We start from the raw sequence: 26,143 nt of genomic DNA, 5'->3' as shown, positions 1-26,143 counted from the left end.
GAACACCAGCATGAGGCTGCTTTTCGTCTAAACAGATCCTATATGAAGCGCCTGGAACTGTGCCACCAGATGCTAACACCATATGATCACACTGACTCTGTAGATGACACTAAATTATACTACTGCCCCAAGGGTCCCAGTTCTTCCTATTGTAAAGATAAACAGCAAATTACAATGAAGATGCAATGAGCCTCATAATGTTGTGGGGTTTGATATCTGGCTCACTGACGAGATGCTGCACTTTCCTTTACACTACATTACATTTTGGAAGAGGCCCCTAAATAGCAGTGCTAGCATTTTTAAACCTGGGCCCTATGGTTACATATTTTGGTGTATAAATGACTAATAGGTACAAAAAGTTTTGAAATCGGTCCAATAGATCACATCAGCTGGCAGCTACAATATGGGCTGCATTGGCTGGCTGCAACATAATCCTTTGGGGCAACCATCAAATTAAGTAAACAAAAAAAAAAAAAAAAAAAAAAAAAGCCATTTTTTTCAATACAGAAAGATCATTACATAGAACTTTTCTTCTCTGTCATGCTTGAGCATCAATGGTTCAAGGGTGCCTTTGTAGCGTTAGCAGTAGTAATGAAGGATGCACCAATGTGAGAGAGGAGCAACTAACTAACTACTAAGAAAATTAAACTTAACAGGAACTTACGGGTGGCTGGTTTGTTGCAGTTGTGTCCATGTCGGAAGTACTGAGGATTCTCCACCACGGGAATACGAGTCATTCCTATGACAACTGCATCAGGACCCGCATCCAGAGTACAGGGAGTAATGATCCCATGGTTGACATGATGAAGAGGGCTGGCAGAGTCTTCCTCGCCACTGATCACAGCTACTGGACCTGGAAAGAGACAGATGACGGACGATTAGTTAGTCAACAGTGTAAATGTGATTATTCAGCTTTATCAGACTTCAGAGTTGCATCAAATAAGAGAACATGTCGAAATAAAATGCAACGAGGTCATACAGTCCATGCCCTCCGGTTAAAATGTGTTGTGTGTCTGCTTAATCAAGGCACAAAGCACTGTAAATGTCATAATGTGTGTTTACATCACAATTAACTGACAATGGCATTAGAAAGTCTTCTCATATAAAACTCAAGCAGGGTTTTTACCCAGTTTTTAAACTTTTGTCCATGGTTGAAACATTTAACATACAGTTTCATTATAGTGTAAATACATTCCTACGTTTTATCAAATGATGAAACAATGACAGGGAAACTTGTTCCACGGCCAAATCCTTTGTAATCTGTGAAAGTGACTCTATGTTGAATGTTGAAATCAATGTCAAATATATGAAAATATCAATTAGTGTACTAATTACTATATATATTTTATACCTTGACAGAAAACTAACCTGCAGCTATTTTGGTAATTGATTAATCTTTTTCTTTGATTTGATTATTATTTGATGCATTTTTTCCAAGTAAATTGAGTATCTTTAGATTTAGCTGTAAATCAATTCGAATATGTCACATTATGTTTTCCTAAATTGGAACAGGCATGTTTCTGTACTTTCTGACATTCACAGATAATGCAATTAATTGATTAAAGGAAAAAGTGATTTGTAGATCAGTCAGTAATGAAAACAGTCATTAGTTGCTGATCAAACATATTCATTAATCCATTTTTTCATCATTTAGTCTACAAAATTAATAACCACATCAAAATATCTGTACATGTTTAAACAATTTTCTGGTAGTTCTGACTCAATTTATGGTGTGTATCGTGTACAGCATTGCTGTCAACTAACAATTTCCTTTCTCAAATGTGATAAAAAAAAAAAAAAAAAAACATCTGACATAATTTAGTGTCAGCTGATGTGAACTAGTTTCCTGTTCCATCACTACTGTGTCAAAAGCAGCACAACTACTATAATGTTCAGAGTAAGGAAAGAAGGAGAGAGGGATGGGAATGTGTAAGTGCATAGAAAGTCACCAGCCAACAGCTGCTGATTCAGTGGAGCTGTGACAGAGAATCTGTTTACCCACACAGTTGAGTCTTTCGCTCACCTTGACAACACAGTAAATAGTAATCAAGCCCTAGTCATATCAAATTATAGACCCTGAGCTGCAGGGGGGTGCGGCGTGATGAAATGACACATGCAGGCCTTTCATATCCGAGCAGCCGTTTTATTAGAGAGACACAGCAGAGCACGGGCCTTCACTGGGCAACTACCTACCCAACCACTGGAGACAAGTGACAGCTCTAAATATCTGCCAATGCCTCGGACCCACCACTACACAGCACAGGCACAAAAATATATGTAGTATACTGCCTCAAGTATCACTACACTTGAAATAAAATCATTACACAGAAAGCCACGACGAGTCATGTGTAAAGGTCTTTAAAAAGTGAAAAAAGATACTTCTACAGGATCCTTGTATTATGTTCTGCTTTTTAATAGAATATAAAATGGAATAAAAACCCATCTGATCAGAATGCAGAGCCAGATCGATGAGGCCTCAGGGAAGGCCTGGCCTCACTCCAAACCGCAGCACTCAAAACTACACAAAAACCTCCTACTTGATTCTCTGGGAGATGAAGGTTTTCTGAGGAGTGAAGGGGAAATTGGACTTCTTGACTTCAGAACACCCTAAAAATTGCATTTACGTTACCTGAGTGATGAAAAGGCCCAACGGCCTCTGAGAGAGTTTTTATCATCTGAGACGCTGCCTGTGCACAGAATGGAATTCAGCACTGGACATTTCCCCTGAAACGTCTATCTGAGAGTAAAGTTCCTCTCTATTAAACTAACTTTGATTTATTCAGGAGAACTGGAAAATGAAATGAGCTAACTTTTGACTATTTTTCAGTTTTTTTCATATCTCATTCCTTTCACGATTTCTTTTTGTACTAATATGATTCATGCATTCAGCCATGCACTATGTCTAAATGAGACTTTGACTAAAGACTTTGGATGGTTGTTTGATACAAATTTTTCTATTCCTCAGCTGAAAACAGTCTGATGAAAAGAGAAGCCCTGTAATACGGTATGAGTTTAAAACATTAGAAGATTAATACACTTTCATGTAGGAAATGTGCAAGCATAATCTTTTTTACAATTATTGTGTCCAAAAATATCATGGTAAGTGGTGTTGTCATGATAAACATCAAACTTCCCCGAGTTACAGTATTAGTGTGAGTGCTAAGCTACAGTAAAATTACACAGACTTTACTAAACCTCTAAAACTGAACGGTAAACTGTATATTACATGTTTGTTGGATCCATAAACATGGTGTTTATAGTAGGGCTGCGCAAGAGTTAAGCCATTAATTAATTAAGTCAGACAATTATTTTATTGTGCATTAACTGCAAAATATTTTTTGTGAGCAATGATTAGTTAGCTGGCAAGCAACAGACTTTAAAAATAATTAATTAATTAAAATAATTATTGTAATAAAAAAAAATGCTTTAATGCGCAATAAAATAATTGTCTGCATTAATTAATTATTGTGTTAACGTGATAATAACGAGTTAACTTGTCCAGCCCTAGTTTATGGTTAAAAAAACAGCAGAGTTCCAGAGTTGTAAAGAACACAAAACTGATGGACTGGGCACAACCAGTGTTATAATGGGTCTTCTAAATCCTTAGCCTGATCCAGCTCTTTGTACAGAACCGCCACACCCCTACAAAGAAAGCTGTGTGCTCAGTCTTGATTCAGCAACTTTACTCTAAGTTACGTAAAATACGTGACTCAGTGCCCATGAAGTTTACTCACTTCAATAGGACAACTTGCTAACATTAGTGCAGCAAGTCACAGCCAGAGAAGCTAGACAGACCGGGATCATGGTTCTCAGGTCTTGCCATTGTTGTATTGCCACTGTTTGAAGGAAGGCAGAAAGGCTGTCTTTTGTGGCTAATCAAAATAAAAGTGATAATAAAGACCTGAGAGCTGTGCTGTGTTTACAGTGATGACGATTATCACATTAATAGAGTAATGATAGTTGCCATCAGAATTTTTCAACATGGTATAGAGTAAAAACAATATATCCTCTCATCTCTACTCTTACACTGTAAATATAAAGCTATAGCCAGCAGCCAGTTGGTTTAATTTATCACAAAGACTGAAAATAATGGGAAACAACTAAAATGGCGGCATCCAAAGTGAAAAAAAAAAAACCTACCTATCGGCACCTCCAAAGCTCACTAATGAATGTACTGTATCTGGCATTTAATGCCTACAAAACCAAAGACTGTGAACAGGTGCAGACAGATTTTTGTATCTTTTGACAGAGCCAGACTAGCAATTTCTCAATCTTGATAAGCTAACCAGCTGCTGATAGAAGTTTCAGATTTATTGCACAGACATGAGAGCGGTATTGATCTTCTCATTTTACTCTCAGCAACAATAATGAATGAGCACATTGAGCAAAATATTAACCTTTGAGAGTGCATAAAATACAAACTGTTAAACTAAATAGTCTAAATAGCCTGACTCGCAATCATTTTTATCAGAAACTTTAAAATGGTTTTCAGCCCCTCACGCAAGTTGGCAAGAATGCAACTGATCATCAAAAGACACGCCACTGCTGGCAAAAAATCATTCATTTAGCATGTTCAGAGTAACAGACACCAGTTTGTCCAGGGATTCATGTGGAAAAGCCTTAGATTACTGTAGCGGGCCGTCGTTTGAAGATTATTTAAATCTTATTGCTCACATCCGTCTATACTTTGCCAACCAATATGTTTCTCCAGCTAACATCATTTTGATTTTCTGTATGAAGTCTGTCACTGCAGCTGAAATTCTCCCATTATTTTCAGGTTGCATGTCACTCCAGTTGCTATTACTCAATGTTCCTTCACCTAATGCTGTGCAGTCCCAGTGCAGCAAATGTTTTATGTTTATGTGAGGTGCAGTTTGCAGGTGCATTAGCTAATTCAGCCAAATCAATTGATCAGTTGTGACATTTGGATCATATGTTTCTCTGAGTTTAGAAGTCTAATTTACTCTACAGGAGCAGAGACAGCATCACCTTCCCCTGATGGGTTTTAATGTGGACTCGTTGTTAGTTATTGTTGAAGCCCTGGGCCAGTAGGTCCTTCTGTGGACCAGACCTCAGTGATGAATTAAAAGAGCATGCAAAACAGACACAAGTCAACTTTTATCTCAAGACATTGTCACCTTGTAAGCATATTCTGTATGCTGTATCTCCTACAAGGAAGACAAGTAATAGCAAGTGCAATTTATCTAGACTGAAGGAGAAAAAGCCTAGGCTGCTGACTTTCACATCACTGTATATGGTTCTTGATAGTTCTATTGCTCTTGTGATCAAAAACACTGATTGAAGCTCAATTCTAAGGCTGTTCTGTAAATAGTGTTCTAATAAATAATAAACATAGCAACTGCTGATTAACTCATATCAGTTTCGAGCTTAAATGAACAACTTTCTGTTAGCCCCACTGCTTCCAGTCCAAGATCCATTCTGAGAATGAATATGGTCACTTAGTTGGTTAAACAGATGCAGATAATGTTGTACTTTCTCATCCCTAACCCCTGCAGCAGCTTTGACACTTTCATAAGGTAGGACATAAATGCCTTAATGCCAAAGCATTAAGCTTTATCAGATCTTGACCTGACAATGACATGTGTAATTTCTATTAGGGACATGTTCCCCTCACTTTTATTGTTTCAGGTAAATGTTACTATGTCAGTAAGGCCTCTTTGAGCTTTGGTCTCTTTTCCTGTCCTGCTAATCCAAATGAGAGAAGATGTGAGTTGATAAAAATATTGATGTGCTTATTTGAGTCACCTTCAGGTATTGCTTCACACTCAGCAGTGAGTGGAGCAGCGAAGGCTTTATGGACTTGGTGTTGCCTCTTATGCCACATGCAGCAGCTGTCCTATCTGTCTTATTGGTGAAGGTCTTTGAGGTGATACGTAGCCTGCAGACACTACTCTACTACTGAACAAAGGTATCGCCGAATACTCTGCACTCTTCAACAGAATACATGCTCCAATCGTTGCTACATTTTAGAAGTTGAAATGTTAAGTCATAAAATATTATAAAATAACACAAGAAGCTATAATCTTCCTGTAGATGGTGCAGATTAGCATTTGTGTTTAAAAGTCAAGCTTATTTGATATCAAGCAATATTGCATTTTTTTTCCCAGAAATCTCACAAAAAGACCAACATCAATAATGAATATATTCTGCTAATATGTATCGTCTTACTCTAACTTTTTATATTTGGGTCATTGTGATATAGACCCCTCCTGTTGCCATAACCAATTAAAACGCATCAACTGTTTAGCACCTGAGAATCCTCAACAAATCAACAAAGCAATCCTTTCTTTGTTATTTTTTGTTTATCTGTAGACAGGAACTACTTTTGAAATTGTGACTGTGAAGCTGGACCACATTGGCCAGGTCTGGTATGAGTGTTTTGCATCAATGACAAGGTGTGTCCTTGTTTATGATCTTCTCATTGGTGACATTAGTTGTTATTAATATATCCATTCATCATTTGTCCTCCTGGCTCTCGTCTGCAGGAGCAATTTTTCCAACAGCCTCTTGTTTTTTCTAGTCTCACCTGCACAATTTATTTATTCCAGCTCTCCACTTTTCACTGTGTTTTCATTATCATAATTATTTGTGCAAATATACCCACCAGACTAAAAACCAGCAGGGGTGTGATTTTTTGTTTCTGCACTTTCAAAGTGAGAGCTGAAGGTGATTCTCAGGACAAAAAAAAAAGCCAGCAGGCGACTCTGTAGGGTTTTCCCTGTGGTGGGGAATAAATTGTGCAGAGTGTGATTGCTTCCGTTCCACCTCCTTGTGGTAATTATCGCACAGATTCCTTTCAAAGGTAGTTAATTAGGACTGGAATTAACTTGAGGACATGTAAAATGAACAAGAGAACGCAGGAAGGATAACTCACTGAGGCAAGGCCCCACTTCTACTTCCCGATGGATTTGAAACAAATTAAATCCATACGTGGGAAGGGTCGAAAACAGTGAAATCAAAGGAGATATCTTGAGTATGCAAGACACAAATATTAATCAACTGTCACAGTCCTTAAACTTTTTTGATAAATCTATCAGAGATGGTATTATTTGGTATTCAGCGCTCTGACTGTACAGGAGCTTAATTCGCTGGTATATTACTGAATAATTATATAACATTGTACTGAAATGAAATATTAAAATCGAAATATAACATCTTAACAACAGCTTTCCAAACTTGACACTTTCATACAAGAACCTTAACTTAAATCCCAAGAATATTTGATGCTGAAATAAATGACCTAACATGATTACTGAAAACAATGTTGATACTGCTAGCGTAGCAGCAAATGTGCGAATCCACACAGTGATTGTAGCATTAAGTGCTATAAAAAGGCCAGTTAATTGCTAAACGTTTCTGTCATTTAAAAAAGCCTTGAGGATATGTGCCAAGCTTGGATGACAACTCGCCGCACTGCACTGAACAAGACATGTAAATAGCTCTTCTGACAAATGGCCTCAACCTACTCAGTCAACCTCCCACTCACAGACGAGCATGCTGAACATGTGACAGCTGTGCTGGCCGGTGGCAAACTCACGCTAACCCCTTTTCTCACGGTATCCAAATATCAGCATCTACAGTGATACACTCCTGGACTGTCTGCTGTTTACTCCACAGTTGATGGTGACCAACTGTGGAGAATATTGAGCACTAGGAGAGCTAATGTTTATGCTCCTCTGCAATCGACAACTTACAGTCACCCGCACAGCTCAGTATGCTCTCTCTTTACTGTGGTATGAACAATGCCAAACACTGAGGGGAAGGGGAAGGACGGCTGAGTCGTGACAGAAATAAACGTGCATTTTAAATCTCCTATAAATTCGTACGTCCTCTGAAATCTACACCAGCTGAACATTATCTACAATGACACAGGGCTAAACCAATTACAGTTTGTGTTGCTGTATATCTGTGGTCTTGATGCTCAGAATGATAATAAAAGAAAACACTAAGATTGTTTTTCTGACTCTGTTCCCACAGTCAGCTTTTATATCTTTGACAACACATTACCCTGTAAGCTCCCTGAAGACAGACGAAGCAATTTTACACAAGTCTGAAAAGTGATGGGAAATGACATCATTCAGCAGTCTAGCTGTCCTGGTTCTGTTCCTTGATTTATTACTGAGACAGAGTCAAGATCTTTACCAAAACTGGGACCTGCTTTTTTAATACCTGTTATGTGCCCAAACAGAAATTGAAAAGAAAACATGCAGCATACATCTGAGAATATATTCAGAGACATACTAGCCTCCACTCTGTTTCAGTTTCATTCTTCTCTCACAGCAATGTAATCAGAAAGGTCCAAATGAAAATGTTACGGTTGCACTGTTTTGAAAACTGTGACATAAACTCAGCAGTAAAGTAAAGCAACAGTGCATGCATACACACATATAGTACAAACATAAGCACAGCAGTCACACGGTCGATGGCTATATTTTTCAATATGTCATTAGAATATGAAACGATTCATAGACGTAAGGCATCTGGCAGAGTTTGCATGTAAATCACAAAGGAGAGCCACATTCAGTCTCTGCAGCCCACAAAATGGCTTGATGATTGTGCACATCAGTGCTGCGGGTGAAGCCACTGCATGCTAATGTGTCACACCATCCTGCTGGGACACAACAAGTGTTCTACTGTTGGTGAGGGGGGCATTAATTATTAGTCAGGCTGCTGATAAGATATGAGTTCATCATTGTGACAAATTCAGGTAAAATGTGGTTAACATTTGGCTAAGGGGTTTACTTAACAGACACATATCACCAAACTGAATCAGCTCAAGCAACCGAACCTGAGTGATTGCCTATCTATAAATATTTATAACTGGCTCAGTAGCTAGACAGACAGCTATTTCATTGTGTTCCCAGGACAAAAAAACGTTCTCACAGTCTGCATACAGAACATGAACAATGTGTAGCTGAACAATATGTAGCGAAAAAGCCAAAGACCCAAACAAGTTTAAATTCTGATTGGATGAGGAACAGTATACCCCGCCCTGCTACCACAGCAAAACAAGATTAAGAGCTAACAGCCATGCCAGCGACTCTGTGGCTTTTAACTAAATGCTAACATGATCATAATCACAATGCCAACATGTGGAGAGTACTGCAATGTTTAGCTTGTTCTCCATCTTAGTTCAGCATCCTAACACTTGGTAATTAGCACTAGGGTTCATTTCCTGAGGATCTATTCTATTTTTTTCTTAGTTAATTGCAATGCAACATTTATCAAGCCATTTCACTCAAAATCCAAGTTTTCAAGCTCATGGTAGCACTAGATTAAAAACTATTAAACTAACTATTATTAACTATTATTAAAAATGTCATCCTTTGGGGCCATGAAGGTCTATAAAATATTTTGGTAGTCCGCCCACTACTTTAGATATTTTAGCCTGGACCAAAGTGCTGGCTGACCACAACATGGTGGATGGATCTCACAAGAACAATGCTCACGTGAGGATATTTAGCAGGTATAAATATTATGTTCAGCATCTTGCTTTAGGGTGGTAGCAACTGAGGTGACTGGAAGGGCAACAATGTATTGAGCAAGTTAAAATTTCAACCTGATGATGCTAGATGAACACTCAGGCTTACTACAAATTATCGTGAGGAAAATGGGAATAACTACACCAAATGGGAACCATAAATAAGTGTAGCATTCTAAACTTCTTAGCAATCAATTCAGTAGTGATATTTAATTAAAAAAAACTTGTCAATCTAGTGGTGATGCAAGAGGAAACAACAGGGATCACTCCTTTGGGAACCATAAATATAAGTACAAAATTTTGTGGCAATCCATTTGATATTTGAGTTGGGACCAAGCGACACAGCCATCCCACCAGCATGACTTAAAAGCTTCGACGCTACTGTCCCAGGAAGGAAGCATTAGACTGTCTAACTGCTTAAGTGCAAAAGGCAATGCCAGTTTAGAAGACACCAGTGACAAGCAGATTCATTTTTAATCATAGGTTTTCTGAGCTCGTAAGGTAACAGAGGCTTAAAATGAATTGGAAGCAGCGCATCAAGTTCATTGTTCACCACATTTTCTACACTTCTGCACATTCAAGTCCCATTTCCTTAGAATTCATTCAGTCTCAGTTACAGACACACACACAGAGAAACATGCGCACACACACACAAAATGAAATCCCTGACCGCTGTGGGATTGCAATCAATCAGGTGCCAGTGTTCTTTTCTTCTCTTCTCTTGAGGCTTTTTCCAACCTTCTGTCTCAAGCACTTAGTTGTTGTCAGTACATTGAACATGTTGCTAAAACGAGTCAAAAATAATAGCAATAATGAATAGAAAATAGTTGGTGAATGACAACAATTGATCAAAACCTAAATAACTGTATCAGCACGCTTTATTCAGGCAACTGCTCTATCATCATGACTTAAAAGCAGTTTAAAAAAGATTTCATCTCTCTGTTGTTTCTTTCTATCTCTGCTTCTTTCTCTCCCTCTTTCTGGTTTCTCGCCCCAGGGGTCTTGATTCCAACCTCAGTTCCTTCACAACTGCTTCCCTCCGTGGGAAGGTTCTCTGCCAAACACATTTGTTAGCCTGGGAGGTGTAGTAGGAAGAGAAGATGGAGAAGGAGGCAGGGAAGTGCATGTGTGTGTGTGTGTGTGTGTGTGTGTGTGTGTGTGTGTCTGTGTGTGTGGTTGTTTGTGTGCGTGTGCCTGTGTGTGCGTGGTGGGGGGTCGGGGTTCATTCTAATTACAATCTACCCAGAACATATGAATGCAAATCAACCTTCACACTCCTCTGCCTAATGCCATCTAACACATACACACTGGCTATCATCTCTGCTCAGTTCTGTATCTGCTGTTAGTGTGATGCAGCTATTTGCTTTGATACAGCCAAGAGATTGACTGAAATGTATTACAAATATGTTACAACAAACAATGTCTCCTCTTGCAATACCACATCTGCATGCAGCAACTTATGTGTTATTGCACGTTTTTATGGTTAGGGCACTCACTGCACTTTGTTAAATGTGCAGTGTAATTTCTGCTGCTCTCAGTAAAAACAAAAGATGTAAAAATGCTATGTATTATATCTTTAAGGTTTAAGGTTAACAATGGATTTTCAAAAAACAAAAATTCAAAACAGGTGTGCACAATGTGTTTACTTTATCAGCATTTAATTGAAACCAGAGTGTTTTTTGTGCCTGTTCGGCTTTATCCCAGAGTTCCATAAAACAGAAATAGCCTCTCAACTCAATATTTAGTCAATAGTCATCCTGCGTGGCGTTGTGCTGCCCAGTCAGATGCATGCAAGCACACACTTCTGATGGATTACTCTGCAATGTTCACTTTGTATTTTTACTGCTTGCCTTGTGTTACCAGAGATAAAATATTTGTCAATATGATAACTTTAAATCCTGTGTGTGATTATTGTTAACTGTTAAACGTTGTGGAGTGTTTCAGCATTTGATTAGCTTTTGAACAAATCAATCTGATAATCTGCTAAAACTAGACTTCCTGAATCTTACTTCCTGGTTTTCTCCGGGTGCTCCGGCTTCCTCCCACAATACCAAAACACATGCACATTAGGTTAATTGGCTACTCTAAATTGCCCCTAGGTGTGAGTGTGAGAGTGTGTGGTTGTCTGTCTTTGTGTGTTGGCCCTGCGACTGACTGGCGACCAGTCCAGGGTGTACCCCGCCTCTCACCCCGTAGTCAGCTGGGATAGGCTCCAGCTCCCCCGCGACCCTGACGGATAAGCGGTATAGAAAATGGATGGATGGATGGATGATGGCACATGAACCACACACCATCCACCACCATCACCACAAACCTCACACCCTTACCTGTCACCATGCTATATAAAGAACACATTACTTCCTAACATGGCACTGAATGTTGGTGTTGGACTTGAGTGACACAGAGATACTGTGGTGTTAATGAACATGTTAATATGACTTGGTTGTTGCACTACAGGCCACCCATCAACCAGTACAGGCAGGCAAAAACCAGAAGAGGCACTTAGTTCTGTTCTGCTGTGAGGTGATCTATGGCAGGGCAAGGTGACTTCCATCTTCTTTTCACCACTGCATTATGACAGTATGTATTTATACCCTCACAGTTTTTTATTTCAAACTTATACGAGCAACAAATATAATGTACTGCAGGCAGGCAATGTCAGACCGGACTGTATAGATAGATGGATAGATCAAAGCACTGATGGCAATATGAGTGTCAATTAAAGTGAGAACAGTCTCCTGCTCTTGTTTCACCATGGTCTCCATCTATTACATATCTACTGTACTTGTGACATATGCTGCACCATACACTTGGGTTGCTCTGTGGTGAGGTGCTCCAGCGGGCGAGCAGACAGGCTCTTTAATATTTCAGTCAGACTCCCAGCAGACTGATGGCTTTACAGAGGCAGCCATGCAGGGCGCATAGCCAAGGTTAGCTGTAACATCAACCTCCCTTCATTTGAACCTGTGCACTGTACTACTATGCCCAGAGAAAGGACGTTTCTTCCTTTGGTTCAAGTAAGAGTTCCCTATCAGATATTGACTTGAATATAGTAAAATAGTATAGCTGGTAAATTTAGGATTATGCACTCTGTGTGGTTCTTGGGAGACTTCTTTTAATGTTGATAATTTTCTAAGCTGTTAAATTGGCCTTCACAGCACCATAAGGAGTAAATGTTTAGCCTCTTAAGCATGGTGCTAATATATGTGTGACAAACTGCAATTTAGAGAATTAAGTATTAATTTAGGTGTTATCTTCTTTGCAACTGGGTCAAAAATAAATGACATAAAAGCCTACATTTAAATGCATGCATTTTGTACGCTAGTCTGTGTGAAATGTTTTTATTAGCATCCAGAGGACAATTTCCCAAAGTCACCTCTACATTAGCCCGGAAAAGAAATGCAATTTCATTAGTTTCACTTTAATTGATACCTCACACATATGTAATGGTTTGTGATATTTGGTTCTTTTAATCAAAGAGAGACTTTTTCTTCCAGATGATATATTCAAGGTTTCAAGGTAATTTATTTGTCCTTTGGGGTTGCACAGGGTTTCACAAAGAAATGTAGGCTGTAGTTTTCTTAATGATTGCACAGATAAAATAGGATAAATAAAATAGAGGGATATATACAACTTTTTATATGTATATATAAATGTACATCTATCTGAGCTCAGCAATAAAAAAAACAACTTTAAAACAAGAATGAGGAAAGTTTGAAGACGCTACTGGCCTCTACATCTGACATGAAAAGACATTATTATCTAGTAGTTATGATTTTGATAATTAGCAATTTAATGATTTTCTAATGCCTTTCTAAAATGCGTTGTTTATAGCACCACTAAATGTTTTATTGTAATGAATGTATTTCATTTATAGAGCACTTTTCATGCAAACCAAACCAAAAAAAAGTTCAGGGACAGATCAACAGTGTGTTTTCCCCCCAAATCAAAAAAATTCAAGCCCTTGAAATGAATGATTTGTCTTTCTCCACATGGAAGTTTCATCCAGTCTAAACATACTGCAGGAGATGTCACACTAGATGTACAAGAGCTTATAGGCGTTTCAAACAAAACAAACATCAAAACTTCTCTGAGGGCGACTGCTGTGGGCGACACGTTGTGAAACGGAACACATCATTACCCACAGCGGGCTGTCAATCAGTGTCATGTGCATAGGGATAAAGTTGCTAAATTTAACTTTCCCTGTAGTCCATGTGAACACATCCATGTCAATGTAAACAGAGATAACTATGGACTAGAGCTTGTTGATGTCTATCTGAATTTTTCCTCAAATCAAACAACCAAAGCTCATTTTGTGAGCAGTGGGTACAGATGAACTGGGATCCTTCAAAGAAACCAACACAAAACTGAATAACGTAACGCTGAATCAAGATGGGGGTGAAAAAAGCTAAACTAAAATGTAGGTCGCCTAATCCGCCGCACAGTGACTTGGGGGCACCAAGAAAGAAGAAGAGAAGCAAACCAACTAATGCAGCCAATTAAACTTCCCCTGCCCCCACACTACCCCTCATCCTCCCTTAGCAAACACTTCAAAGTGCTGCCATCAGCGAATGGCAATAAAGTGAATGAGCTGGCTGTAAATGGGCTTAGATGCTGAGGATGCTGAGGCAGGGGACTGTCAAATGATGCTCATCACACTGAGAAAACAGGGCATCCACGTTGTAAGAGCAAAATGGCTGTCCAACACTCTCCATGCTGAGGCAACATGAAGTCTGAAGAAATACGGCGACAAATACAGCAGAAAGTGGCAGCTTATTCAGTGAATGAATCGACACTTCTGCTGATGGCCAATAGGGTCGATGGCTGTGTTTGTGGGTGCTATGAAAGGAAGGCTACATTATTAACGCTCTGTGTCACAATGTTCTCGTAGAAAGAGCAATATCCCAGCATGAGATCTGAAATGACACCCTCTCCTGACGACTAAATCTGATACAGAGCTGAGGTGTTTTTGTGAAATGGAGGATAGGACCAGTGTAAGTTGAGAACAGCTGGCTCCATGAGGGACAAGCAAAAGAAGAGATTTTTATTTTCCAGCTCCAGGTAACACTGTTTCAAAGAGCGGAATTGGGGCATCTCATTACACAAAATACATTTCACACAATTTCCTTCTTTTACATAAAACCCCTGAAGTTCTCTCTCTCTCTCTCATTTTCCTTCCTCTGTCCTTTCAGAAATCTCTCTCTCTCTCTCTCTCTCTCTTCTCTGTTTCCCTTCCAGAGCCCAGCTGTTTTTGTGTCCTGCTGGGCATTCGCAACGGGACGATTTCCACACCGATCTGAGCACCATTTAAATAAACATCAACAGAAGATGTCAGAAGGAGCCTGTGAATAACACCAGAGGCTTATCCACTTCCACAGCTTTAAAGAGGGAAAACGAGCCATCCAGTTGCTTCATTTCTCTCTTTCTGTATGCTGTTTGAATAACCAGCATCCAGCCATCACTGCTTTGGCTGCGTCCACTTTATGTGAGCTAGAAAAGCCAGACTTCAGCTCCCAGTAGCCCTGGCTCTTTGCTCTCCTGGAAGGACTTCTTTTAATATAGACATTTTTTTTTTCACTCGCAGGCTCATTGCCATGCTTGACTCTTGGTAAAATTGAAAAAGAAAGATACAACAAGGAAGCCAGGCTTAACATGGGAGCTTAAATATAGTATGCGCGAGAAGACTACATTAGAAACATTATGGCATATACTGTACCTGTCTTCTTCCTCGTGTCTGACAATTGTTGCTATTGAAAGGTTGATTTCATTGTGAAAGAGATTCCATCAAAAAGAGCTGTCTGTGGCTCTGCTTTGAAATAGTGCAGAAATAAAAAAGCAATGACTACTACAAAAAGAAAATCCAGTGAATTAGCACTTTAAAAGAATATATGTATAAAAGTAAAAATATTTTTCTCCAACATTAATATTCTCATGGCATCCCAAAATTGATCAAAAGCATCCCAGCTGCAAGCTCAGGACCTCCACACAGCCAAGGCTAACTGCATCTTCATAGGCCTCTATCCCCACCACTCCCTCTTCTCTCCTCTTTTGTATTTGCATTGCTAAGCCAATGGCAGCGCTTGTCATTTTGTTTCATAAGTGATAGCAATTACTATCCCGGCAGCTGGGATCAAACAGACACCAAAAGGAGGTTTTTAGACAGGAGAAAACACCAAACACTGCTTCCCTTCTTCTGTTTACACTGATAGAGACTGAGGCCTAGGAGGTAGAGTTGTGACTGACAGAATGGGAATACACCTCCTGTTTTTAATCCCAGTGAAGGGGGTAAGAGGAGAGGCGAGGAGAGGCGAGGAGAGGCGAGGAGAGGCGAGGAGAGGAGAGGAAAGACGAGGAGAGGAGAGGCGAGGAGAGGAGAGGCGAGGAGAGAGGCGAGAGAGGAGAGGAGAGGAGAGGCGAGGTGAGGCAAGGCAAGGAGAGGAGAGGGGAGAGGAGAGGAGAGAGGAGAAGAGAGGTAAGGAGAGGAGAGAGGCGAGAGAGGAGAGGAGAGGCGAGGTGAGGCGAGGCAAGGAGAGGAGAGGAGAGGAGAGGAGAGGAGAGGGAAGGAGAGGAGAGGAGAGAGGAGAGAGGAGAGGAGAGAGGCGAGAGAGGAGAGGAGAGGAGAGGAGAGGAGAGGAGAGGAGAGGCAAGGAGAGGAGAGGAGAGGAGAGGAGAGGAGAGGAGAGGAGAGGCGAGGTGAGGCGAGGCAAGGAGAGGAGAGGGGAGAGGAGAGGAGAGGAAAGGAAAGGAGAGGAGAGGGGAGGAGAGGAGAGGAGAGGAGAGAGGAGAGAGGAGAGGAGAGAGGCGAGAGAGGAGAGGAGAGGAGAGGAGAGGAGAGGAGAGGAGAGGCAAGGAGAGGAGAGGAGAGGAGAGGAGAGGAGAGGAGAGGCAAGAGAGGAGGGGAGAGGCGAGAAGAGGAGAGGAGAGGAGAGGAGAGGAGAGGAGAGGCAAGAGAGGAGAGGAGAGGAGAGGAGAGGCAAGAGAGGAGGGGAGAGGCGAGAAGAGGCGAGAAGAGGAGAGGGGAGGCAAGGAGAGGTGAGGCAAGGAGAGGAGAAAGGCGAGGAGAGGCGAGAAGAAGAGAGGAGAGGAGAGGAGAGGAGAGAGGCGAGAGAGGAGAGGAGAGAGGCGAGAGAGGAGAGGTTGCTACAAAGAGCAAACTGTACCATTAACCAGAAGGCCTCCTCCTGCTAACAATGGATAAGTCACATTACTGATTCTTTTTCAGGTCTGGAAAAGCTGGAAGCATTGAACCAAGAAACAATTGCAATAATCATTATGAGAAAGTGGGGTCTTGACTTCAAATAATGAGTGTCTTTGAGACATTTATCTTTTAAAACACAAATAGACTGTAATATGATCTGTCCACATCATCTGCAGTATGTTCCCACTCTCCAGTAGGTTTGTAGATTTTTTTGATTTACAGAATAAATCCCAAGAAGAAAACTGAAAACGAAAGGAAGGAAGAGAGAGAAAAATAAGTGAATTCACGTTTTTCTCAAAAAATAACAATAAGGGACCAATGAGTGAGATAGTTGGGGTAATCCATGCTGTTGCTTTCTGTGAAAAAATGTATAAAAATAATAAAATAAGTTATGATTACCAGTAAAAGATCATAATTATAACAACAATCAATAAAGCCATGAACATTTCTAAAAATGATGGTTCTTATTTTCCAGCCTATTTTGCTTGATTAATTAAAGGAAGGAACCTGCAGGCAGCAGATATTAATTAGATCATAATTTAAAAAAAAAAAAAGCATTTTCACACCACAAATCATCTCACTGGGCTAAGCACCAGCTACACTGGCAGGGAAGGTCTGCTGTGGTTTCCTGATCTAACATTTCACACACTAGGCACCTGTGTGTGGTGAGGACATTCAACCAGCAACCACATGTGACAGCAAATACTTTGTGGTGATGTCCAACATTATAGTTAGTCGTGATACTGATGCCCTTTTCGGATGCACAAAGCCTAATTCAAGCTGAAAAGCGAAGTGTATCATTTCCAGAAGCCTAATTTAAAATTGTGCTGATGACGTGCAGGCATTGAGTCATATTCTACTTTTGGAGGGTCAGTGACTCTAAATAGAGACATCAGCTAACAGCCTTAAATGTAAATTAAAATGCTGTTGCCCCGGTCGTGATACTTATGCTTGCATTGTGGGATTAATCTGCAGCACGGTGACAAGGCCAGTGCAACACTGTGCATCGCCTCCTCTCTCCTCCCTGGACAATTCTCCCTGACACTGAGAAGACAGCTTCCTGGCCCTCCTCCTCTCACTGTAATGGAGGTCGGATGCTCCTTTTCCGCATTTCTGCCCACATTAGCATCTCTAGTTAATTGGCACCATTTGCTCAATGGCATCGCTTGAGTTTGTAAATTACTTTTACAATTGTCACTAATTATCAAGCTCGATGAGTGGAATTGGCGCGATTGGTCCCCAGTGGAGCAGAAACACAACAGGAGGAGAAAGGATTAAGACTCTGGGGGCAACATGGGGAACTGGCTAGCTGAGAAATACAGTAGTGCTATATGCTAATCAACAGAGGATTACATACAGATGGTGTTACTGTTGCACTGCCTCTCTGTACTGCATGCTTGATGAATTACTGCATGCACTTTGGCTGCATCCTCAAGAGAGATAGTATAAATTCAAGTTTGTTTTCTCTCTGTCTCTCTCCCTCGCTCTCTCTTTATTTGCATCATCTTCACTTGTAAGTTACATGGGGTTGTTTGCTGAGAACCCGGTTAAAAGAGTTTTATGCAACATATCTATATAGCAACCATCGCACAAAAGAAAAAGCCTAAACACACGATGAAGTATACTATCACTCTAACCATAGCATGATAAGACCCTAAGCTGTCTTCAGACAAATATACAGAACAACTGAACTTTCTCTGAGCCCCGTCCCCCATAGACAAAGTTGCTGTACCTCTCAATCCTTCCATTCATGCATGGCACACCTGCAGTTTACAGTGATAATGCAGCAAGTTACCACTTGAAGTCCTCACCAGCTGATGAAGCATAGAACACATGGTATGGTCCAAGTAAAAAAAAGGAACAATGAGGAAACATGTAGGATTAGGCTGTTATTTCATGTTAGGTGTGTGGTCTTCTTGTATTTTAAAACAGCAGAGTGACACAGTGACAAAGTCCAGTAGTAAATGAAGACAGCAGAGCTGCACTGTGGGCCCACAGCTTATCTTCAGCAGATGACAGACATGCACAGTACAGGGAGCATTCAGTTCAAAGAAGTCTAATAATTGAGGATGGAGCAGTTATCTGAGAGACTGTTTTGTCTGTCTTGTCAGTATGAGCTAGACAGTCCAGCCTTCTCAAAGGCCAGACAATTTGCGCTCCAAATGTCATGTTGCAAGAAGGCAAACATGGCCTGGTGGAAGAAGGCCAGAGAGAGACAAAAGCTCAAGTTAAAGACTTGCCAGGCCTTATCGTCCAATTATTCTGCCAAAAATCTACTGAGAGTACAAACAATATGTTAGCTGCTAGACTTTTTCCTACTGGAATATGCAAAAGATAAATAGTCATCTCCTGCAAAGCATTAATCATTGATTAAAAAAGTGTTTTGCTTTTCTTGTTTTGCATTTTTTCCTTCATAGTGTGGAGGAAATTGGATTTTGCCCTCTGGCACAGTGGCAGGATCAGATTGTAGGCGCAGGAGTGTGGATCTTATCTTAGCTTCAGCAGTGGTCCAAAACATATTGCTGCCCCTCTCTCAGTGGAAATAGCCTTCAACTGTGTTTTACTGTTGACAGAGCAAAGGCACATACACACACACACACACACACATTAAATCCTCTCTCTTCCTCTGTTTCTCACTTTGTCTGCACACATACTGTACTTATACGTATTCAAATGTATGCCTGTATGTGTGTGTGTGCAGGGGGTGGGAGGAGGTGATATATAAATCTAAATGATGCCAGCTCTCACATGACCCGGAAAGTGCCTATTGCTGCGGTTGCCATGAAGACGCTCTTAAATCAGAGCTTAGTCCCTGGAAGTGATATTAAATCAAGTGTGCCCCCCTCCCACCACCATGAACACAAATGCATCACCAACGCATCTCTAGGCCTATACATATGTAACAGTCTGTACACATGATGTGAATTAAAGTGCAGCTTTGCACATCACGCATATGATATGATGTTATTTTTACAGTTTATTGTCCCTTGTGTAATCCACATTATAGCGAACTGACAACATGGTTGATGTGTGTTCATTTAGACTTCAGTTTTGCTTTGTGCATTTCTTTGCTGAAGTGATTATTAAAATAAGCGGTTCTTATTTGCTTAAACCTGTGGCTGACCTTACATCTGTCAGGACTGGATAGATTTGTATTGGAGACCCTCAGCTGTTTCTGGGTAAAAGGAATCGAACCTACTACAGCGAAATGTTCTTCCCAACAGGCACAGAGGAGAGTCAGCAGAGAAGCCAGTTCACCCATTAGCTAAAACACAGCTGAGCCAGGCTGTCAGAGCTCCCTTAATACCTCCTCCCGCTCTCTTCATTTTCTCTCCTGCTGTCCTCCTCTTCTCTGCCTTCACCTCTGTTCATCCTCCTCTCCCTCTCTACCTCACACCTCCTCCTCTCTCTTTCCTCTCCATGCGTAAAGGACATGTTGTGTTCAGCAGCCTGTGTTTGTGCTGTAGCACTGTTAGCCTGTTAGCCTTTAGCCTGTTTGTTTAGCTCATCATCACCACAGTCCCCTGGGCTACATGGAGTTTATCTCCCTGCCAGTTAGCTGCTGTGAAACCCAAACACACAAACAAGCCACTTTGCCAAGCAGCTGAAACACAATATTACAGCTACAATACAATCTTGAGGCACCTATTGGATTTTCAGAAGGGTCTCAAAAGTACGGTAAATGGCATAGAAAGACAGATACCTCTCTGGTATCTGGAAAGCTTTTTTTATTTAAGAACGACTGCTGAACGGGCTTTGCTTGTCTTATAACAGAAAGGTCAAGACTTCACTTATACAAAATGGTTTTCATGAGAATGGATTCAAGTACAGTGAAGTGCAAGGTATTGGCAAACATACATGGATTTTCTTTTGTGCTGGATAACCAGAGGTACATGCAAAATCTTTGCATATCTGGACTGACTTGAAACATCTGGAACCAGCATGAATACATTGTTCAAGGGAGGAACTCAGTAGCTTCAGGTGGACACAGGACATGCTCGGATAAAGATCAAAACGAGGTTCAAAACCATAATAAGTAAGTCTATTTATTTTATTTTTTAAATCTATGCTAGTAATAGAGGGTGGAGCTGCCTCTAAAGGAAATAAAGGAGGTGCAGAACACACAAGCCTTTATGAAAATGGTCATATATATACTTTTTCTTACTTAATTGGCATTTGTATTTGGTAATGGACTATTGTGTTGTTTCCCGCTTGGACGTGCCTCTTGTTGTCATGAGGATGGACTGATGGAATGACAGGGACCACGATGGAAATTAGGAAGAGGAAAGTATTGTGTCTGGCAATGTCCTATACTCTTTTGTTTTTTGTTTTTTTGCTTTTTTTTTCCTGTGGAATTTGAATTTTGTCAACTAATCTAAACCAAATACAAAAGTATAACACACAGTTGCACTGTGCTGTGGCACCTCATAAGCCTTTAAATGTACTGATGTGTTTGTCAAACTGACACCATTTCACCATCTCAGAGGTACCCTAAACATCACTCCACCATCAATTGAGCCCACTGAGCTATTTTGAGGCGGGGCTGACTCACTGAATCTATATATGGTTCCCTGCAGCAAAATCCTGTTTTCTCATGCTCCTCTCAACAGATCAGAGGTCAGGGTTAGCAAAAGAACAGCATGAGCTGAGAATGGTGTCAGTGTCTTGCTTAAGAATACTTCAGCAGGGCAACACAAATGTAGACCTCATCAACACTGTGAACTGCTCTGGATCACAGGCAGTCAGGTGAAAATGGTATTATTAAGCTAGCATGACGTCCAACCTGCATTGTGTATACAATACTTTACACCAAATACAAAGTCATGAAGTGCCAATTTGCCAGGGGAGAGAGAGAGGGAGAGAGAGAGAGAGAGAGTGATTGGCGCACGCTTCCGAGTACAAGAAGCAACATCCAAATGCCGTCTGGTTGCATCATTCAGCTGCTGTTCCCGAGTGTCACAGTTCTTAATGCACATTTGAACTCTAGACACTTCTGGACACATTACCAAGTGTAAAGGTGTCACAGAGATGAAGAGGATAAAAAATCTTGTGACCCAAAAGACTGTGACCTGTAAAATTGACATAATCTGCTGCCTTTGAGGAGCCAGTAATGACCTCTCATCGCAGTGTGACACACTCTCCATCTTCATTTCACACCCTCTTAGAGCAGCACAGATGGCCTTGGCATTTCCTTAACAGCCTCTGAAGTCTTTCATAAGCCAGGCCGCAAATCTTGTGCAGCTCCTGTTGCTGCTCACTGGAAAATATTGGAAAACACATGGAGATGACGGGAAGGTGTTGTGCTGTTCACTGCACTTCAAAGACTCACAGGTAACAATTGTACACTACTTGACCAAGCCCATCAGATAAGTCCAGAGGAATGCTAACACAGAGCGCTAACAGACCCTTACCTCACATATTCATACCCCCCGTCTCTTTTACATTATTGTGTACTAACAACGCTTATTCATGGGTTAATACACGGGTTAATGAGGCAAGACAGGGCCACTGTAAAATGCTACTAAACCAGCCATGCAGGGTAATTCGTCTTGCTTCAGAAGTGTCAGCTACTGCAGCTCCCTTCTCCTTAATTCATTCAAATGAATTTTGTTTTAATTGTTTTATCCTCAGTGCTCACTAACTCCATTAGCATGGAAAGAGAGAGAGGAAGAAATGTGAGAGAAGGAGATGAGATGATAGAGAGAGCTTGGGACGCAAGATACAGGGAGACAGAGAGAGAGACAAATGGAGAAAGAGAGCAGAGAGAAACACAGACAGCGACATACAGAAAGTGATTTGTGTGTATATGCTCTGTGTGTGCATGCTTCTATGAATAATTAATCCCCTAGTTGTGATTACACAACAATTACTCTCTAGAGCTAAAACTTTAACCATCTTTATGAAAGATGAAGGCTTGTTCTCTATCTATAACACAGAGGTCCCAGAAGTGTGTTAATGCAAACTGGGGGGAGGCCGATGGGAACATGAACCGATGGGAATATGGGGAGATGGGAAGTGCAGCTGATGGAAGGATGGCTCCATATTTAATAGAGGGAAAGCAGTCTGATCACCATGAACTGAGGCACACTGGGCTCCTGGATGAGATCTCGAGGGGGGTTACTGAAGCTCAGACTCAGTTCCAGAACAAAATGACAACAATACATTCTGCAATGTCCATCTCAGACCACAGTTTTTTATCCATCAGGATTTTATACTGAAACCTGTATGCTATTGTTGATGACCATGGTTAGCATACATATGAGTATGCAAAAGCAGCCACCAGGATGATGAGACATGAGCAGGTTAGTCCATATTCTATTGACTCCAATATAGCATGAAACTTAGACCTCAAGCAAACATAACAAGCTAGTGGCATAAAGTAAACTTATAACTCAGCTTTCGCTTATTCTTGGTTAGGGCAAGTTAGGGCAGGGTAACATTAAAACCTTTGCTTTGCACACCTGAAAGGAGGCAACTTGAGCTGTATCATTCGTTTACAAATAAAATATGAATAAGTTTAATAATAAGTCCTAAACCTTGTGCCAGAACGTTATTGATAATGTTTTTGTCAACGAGCAAATGAGAATTTTCCAGCTAAGGAAAAAAGCCAAGGAAAACAACATATAGACAGCGCTTTAGGGTTCACGGAAAAAGGTGATTTACTACCTGTTTTAAATATCATTTTATAGTAAAACTGTGACAACAAAACAGCACTATACTATGCATTTTCCATGTTGATTTTGTGTGGCTATGTATCCCCACTAATCTGGAAAAATTTTTAAACAGTGGTACGTGAAAACAGCATGTTGTTCTTTTTCAGCAAAACTGAAAAGAAAGCACGAAGGCTTCCAGGATGTAGAGGTACTACTAAGATGGGCATATGACTAATGCACATACGCTATGTTTACTCCCTATTTGACAAATAAATAGATGAATAAAAAATGTATTTTAGTTGTTGTTTTTGAATTGTTTTTCGTTATGCTCTTATAGTTTTTTATTTATTATGTCATTCATTATTGAAATTTCAACTGAGCACTAAAACAACTTAGGACTTGTATTTATAATGCAGTGCTTGGATAATAAAATATGCGCAACATAACAAACAACAAATGTACAAATCTATATCACTGCTTTATACAACAGTGGGGCACTGTGTCAGCTAAGGTTATATTATACAGCTAGGCCAATATTATATTAGCGTTATATACAGTTCATATAGACATATATTTGTGTGTGTGTGTGTGTACTGTTGCATATGTACATACTGTGTAATAGAATGCTGTCTTCTTTAGTTACATGTATGAAACTTTGAAACATAAGAATAACTAAACGCGGTTTAATAGTGTAACTATTACATCTATGCTAAATGAATTTATAATATATAACATCATTCTTTCATGTACCTTCACTGGAATATTTTTACTGTTATATAATACAAAGTAGAATATGTCCCATTAAATATAAAGTAGAATATGCTGAGATCAACATATAGTGCAAATCCTCTCGCTGTTAAGTACATGTACTAAGAGAATACTGACACTGTAAAGCCTATGATTCAACCCCTTACAGTACTGTCACGATTGTATTTTAACATTATAGTAAATATGCTGACAGTCATTTAAATAGAATGCTGACATTATTAAAAAATACTGTCACATCATCAATGATTTAGCAAAGAAATTCAATTCAATGCAGTCTCTTGTACTTCAGATCTGTCAGTATAAAAGAATCACAGTCCTCTCCAGCGTAGGAGTGAGCATGCGGCACCCTACATTTGGCTGTTACATAATATGAGTTTGCTGGGCCAGTAGCTAAAATTCACACTGAATTAACTACTGGTTATAGTGGGGGCTAAAAACATTCACAGCATGCTTCTCCTCTTCAGTGTTGAAAAAAGATTAGGCAGGAATATCATTTCAGACTCTGAAAATCACCTTCCCACCTCTGAGTGGATGCTCTCTCCTGTGGTATAATAAGCAAAGCATCACCCTCCAAGAAAATCCCAACTGGAGTCATGCCAAAGGTTTCTGGAGGGGAACAAAGGGCTGAAATGTTGAGCTGCACAAGCTGGAGGTTTATGCCGGAGCTATACCTCTTCATTGAGCCTGTTTCTAAGGGTAGTTTTACAGTGCTGTCACTCTCTCCAGTCCGTTAGCTGGTTGCTGAGTAGCTGTTTTAGCCTACAGTAGTTGTGGAAGCAAAGTCTCTCTGGTTCTCCAGTTTGGACCAGGCTTTCATATATCTTTTACAGCCACAACCAGGCATTAACATGGGTTTTTTTAATGGTAAAAGCAAGGGCATCACTTTGGAAAACCTCATGCTGATGCTGTACATTTAACAGGGAACATTCAGTCCTGTACTGCAAAATGTGAGGAGTGCTGTCCAAGTTGAGTTCACTGAGGACTGTGTGGTGGGATTTTCTTAACGTTCATTAACTTGGAGGAAACACATCAGCACTATACCACGAGTCTATTTTAAGGCCTCATGTAAATTGCACCAAATATGAGTGTAATAATCATTAGCAAAGTCCTCCAGGATATAGGGAATACACTGCATGGATGGGAGGTTGAATGAAAGTTCAAGGCAGAAATAAATGTGTTTATGATTACTTAGAGAGCTGATGGATATTCTCTTGTCTCTCACAAAAAAGCTAACACAGCATGAATGCATCTGCAACATGCAACAACCACTGATTTACATGGTGAAGCAGTGTCTCCGTGGTAAGAGAGGTGTTTCAGTTCCAGTCAGAAATTTAGGCAGGAGTTTAGGGAGTTAATTATTCAAATGTCTCCCTTGTTAGCCTACCGTCAGTGTGAATTTAAGCAAAACTGTGGTCCTGAAAAGAAAAATTGCCAACAGTAGAAGACTGACAAAAGACTGTGGGTGTGCTGTGCAGGATAAATAATAAATGTGGTGCTACCATCAGCTATATGGTATTCACGTAAACAATACCAATATACTTGATCAAACTGGCACTGGAATGTAAGCATCTATTATCTATGCTATGCAAGATAAAGCACACAATGAAAAAAAATGGAGCAGCAGTTGAGGAGTATTCCAGATCGATACTAATTGAAACATGGAAATGTAGAAGTTGTCCCTGATGCATTTTCATGGCCCTGTTGTTCGACTGCACTGAAGACAGTTCAGCCTCTTAAATGGCTGACACTGTGAACTACATTTGTTTTCATTATAAAACAAAATTCTAATGTCTCTCATACAAGCTCTTATAAATTTCCATGGTTGAAAAAAAGCAGCAAACATGATATTTTCTGAACAACTCCCTCTGGGGACAGAACCAAATTGCCGCAGCAGATTAAAAAACCTGCTGCGGTAAAAAGAGAGCTTCTTCTTCTTCTACTCTTACATCTGTATTCAGCCATATCTTGAAATTTTAAAGATGCTATACTAAGCCATTATTAAACTCAAAAGACCGAGGACAA

General features: G+C 40.3%; 1 protein-coding gene across 3 annotated transcripts in view; it reads right to left on the bottom strand.

Annotated features, from left to right (window-relative positions):
- The window catches only part of ntrk3b (neurotrophic tyrosine kinase, receptor, type 3b), a 169,819-nt gene that overhangs the window by 41,229 nt on the left and 102,447 nt on the right, over positions 1 to 26,143 (bottom strand). For all 3 annotated transcript variants that reach the window (XM_046406432.1, XM_046406517.1, XM_046406600.1), the window contains one exon: positions 665 to 853. In XM_046406432.1, the coding sequence (XP_046262388.1) occupies positions 665 to 853 (189 nt within the window). The remainder of the gene's footprint in view (positions 1 to 664; positions 854 to 26,143) is intronic.

This window comes from Scatophagus argus, chromosome 1 (assembly GCF_020382885.2).
Source record: "Scatophagus argus isolate fScaArg1 chromosome 1, fScaArg1.pri, whole genome shotgun sequence".
NCBI classification, from domain to species: domain Eukaryota; kingdom Metazoa; phylum Chordata; class Actinopteri; family Scatophagidae; genus Scatophagus; species Scatophagus argus.
The sequence above is the reverse complement of the archived record's forward strand: the minus strand, read 5'-3'. Positions and strand labels throughout refer to the sequence as shown.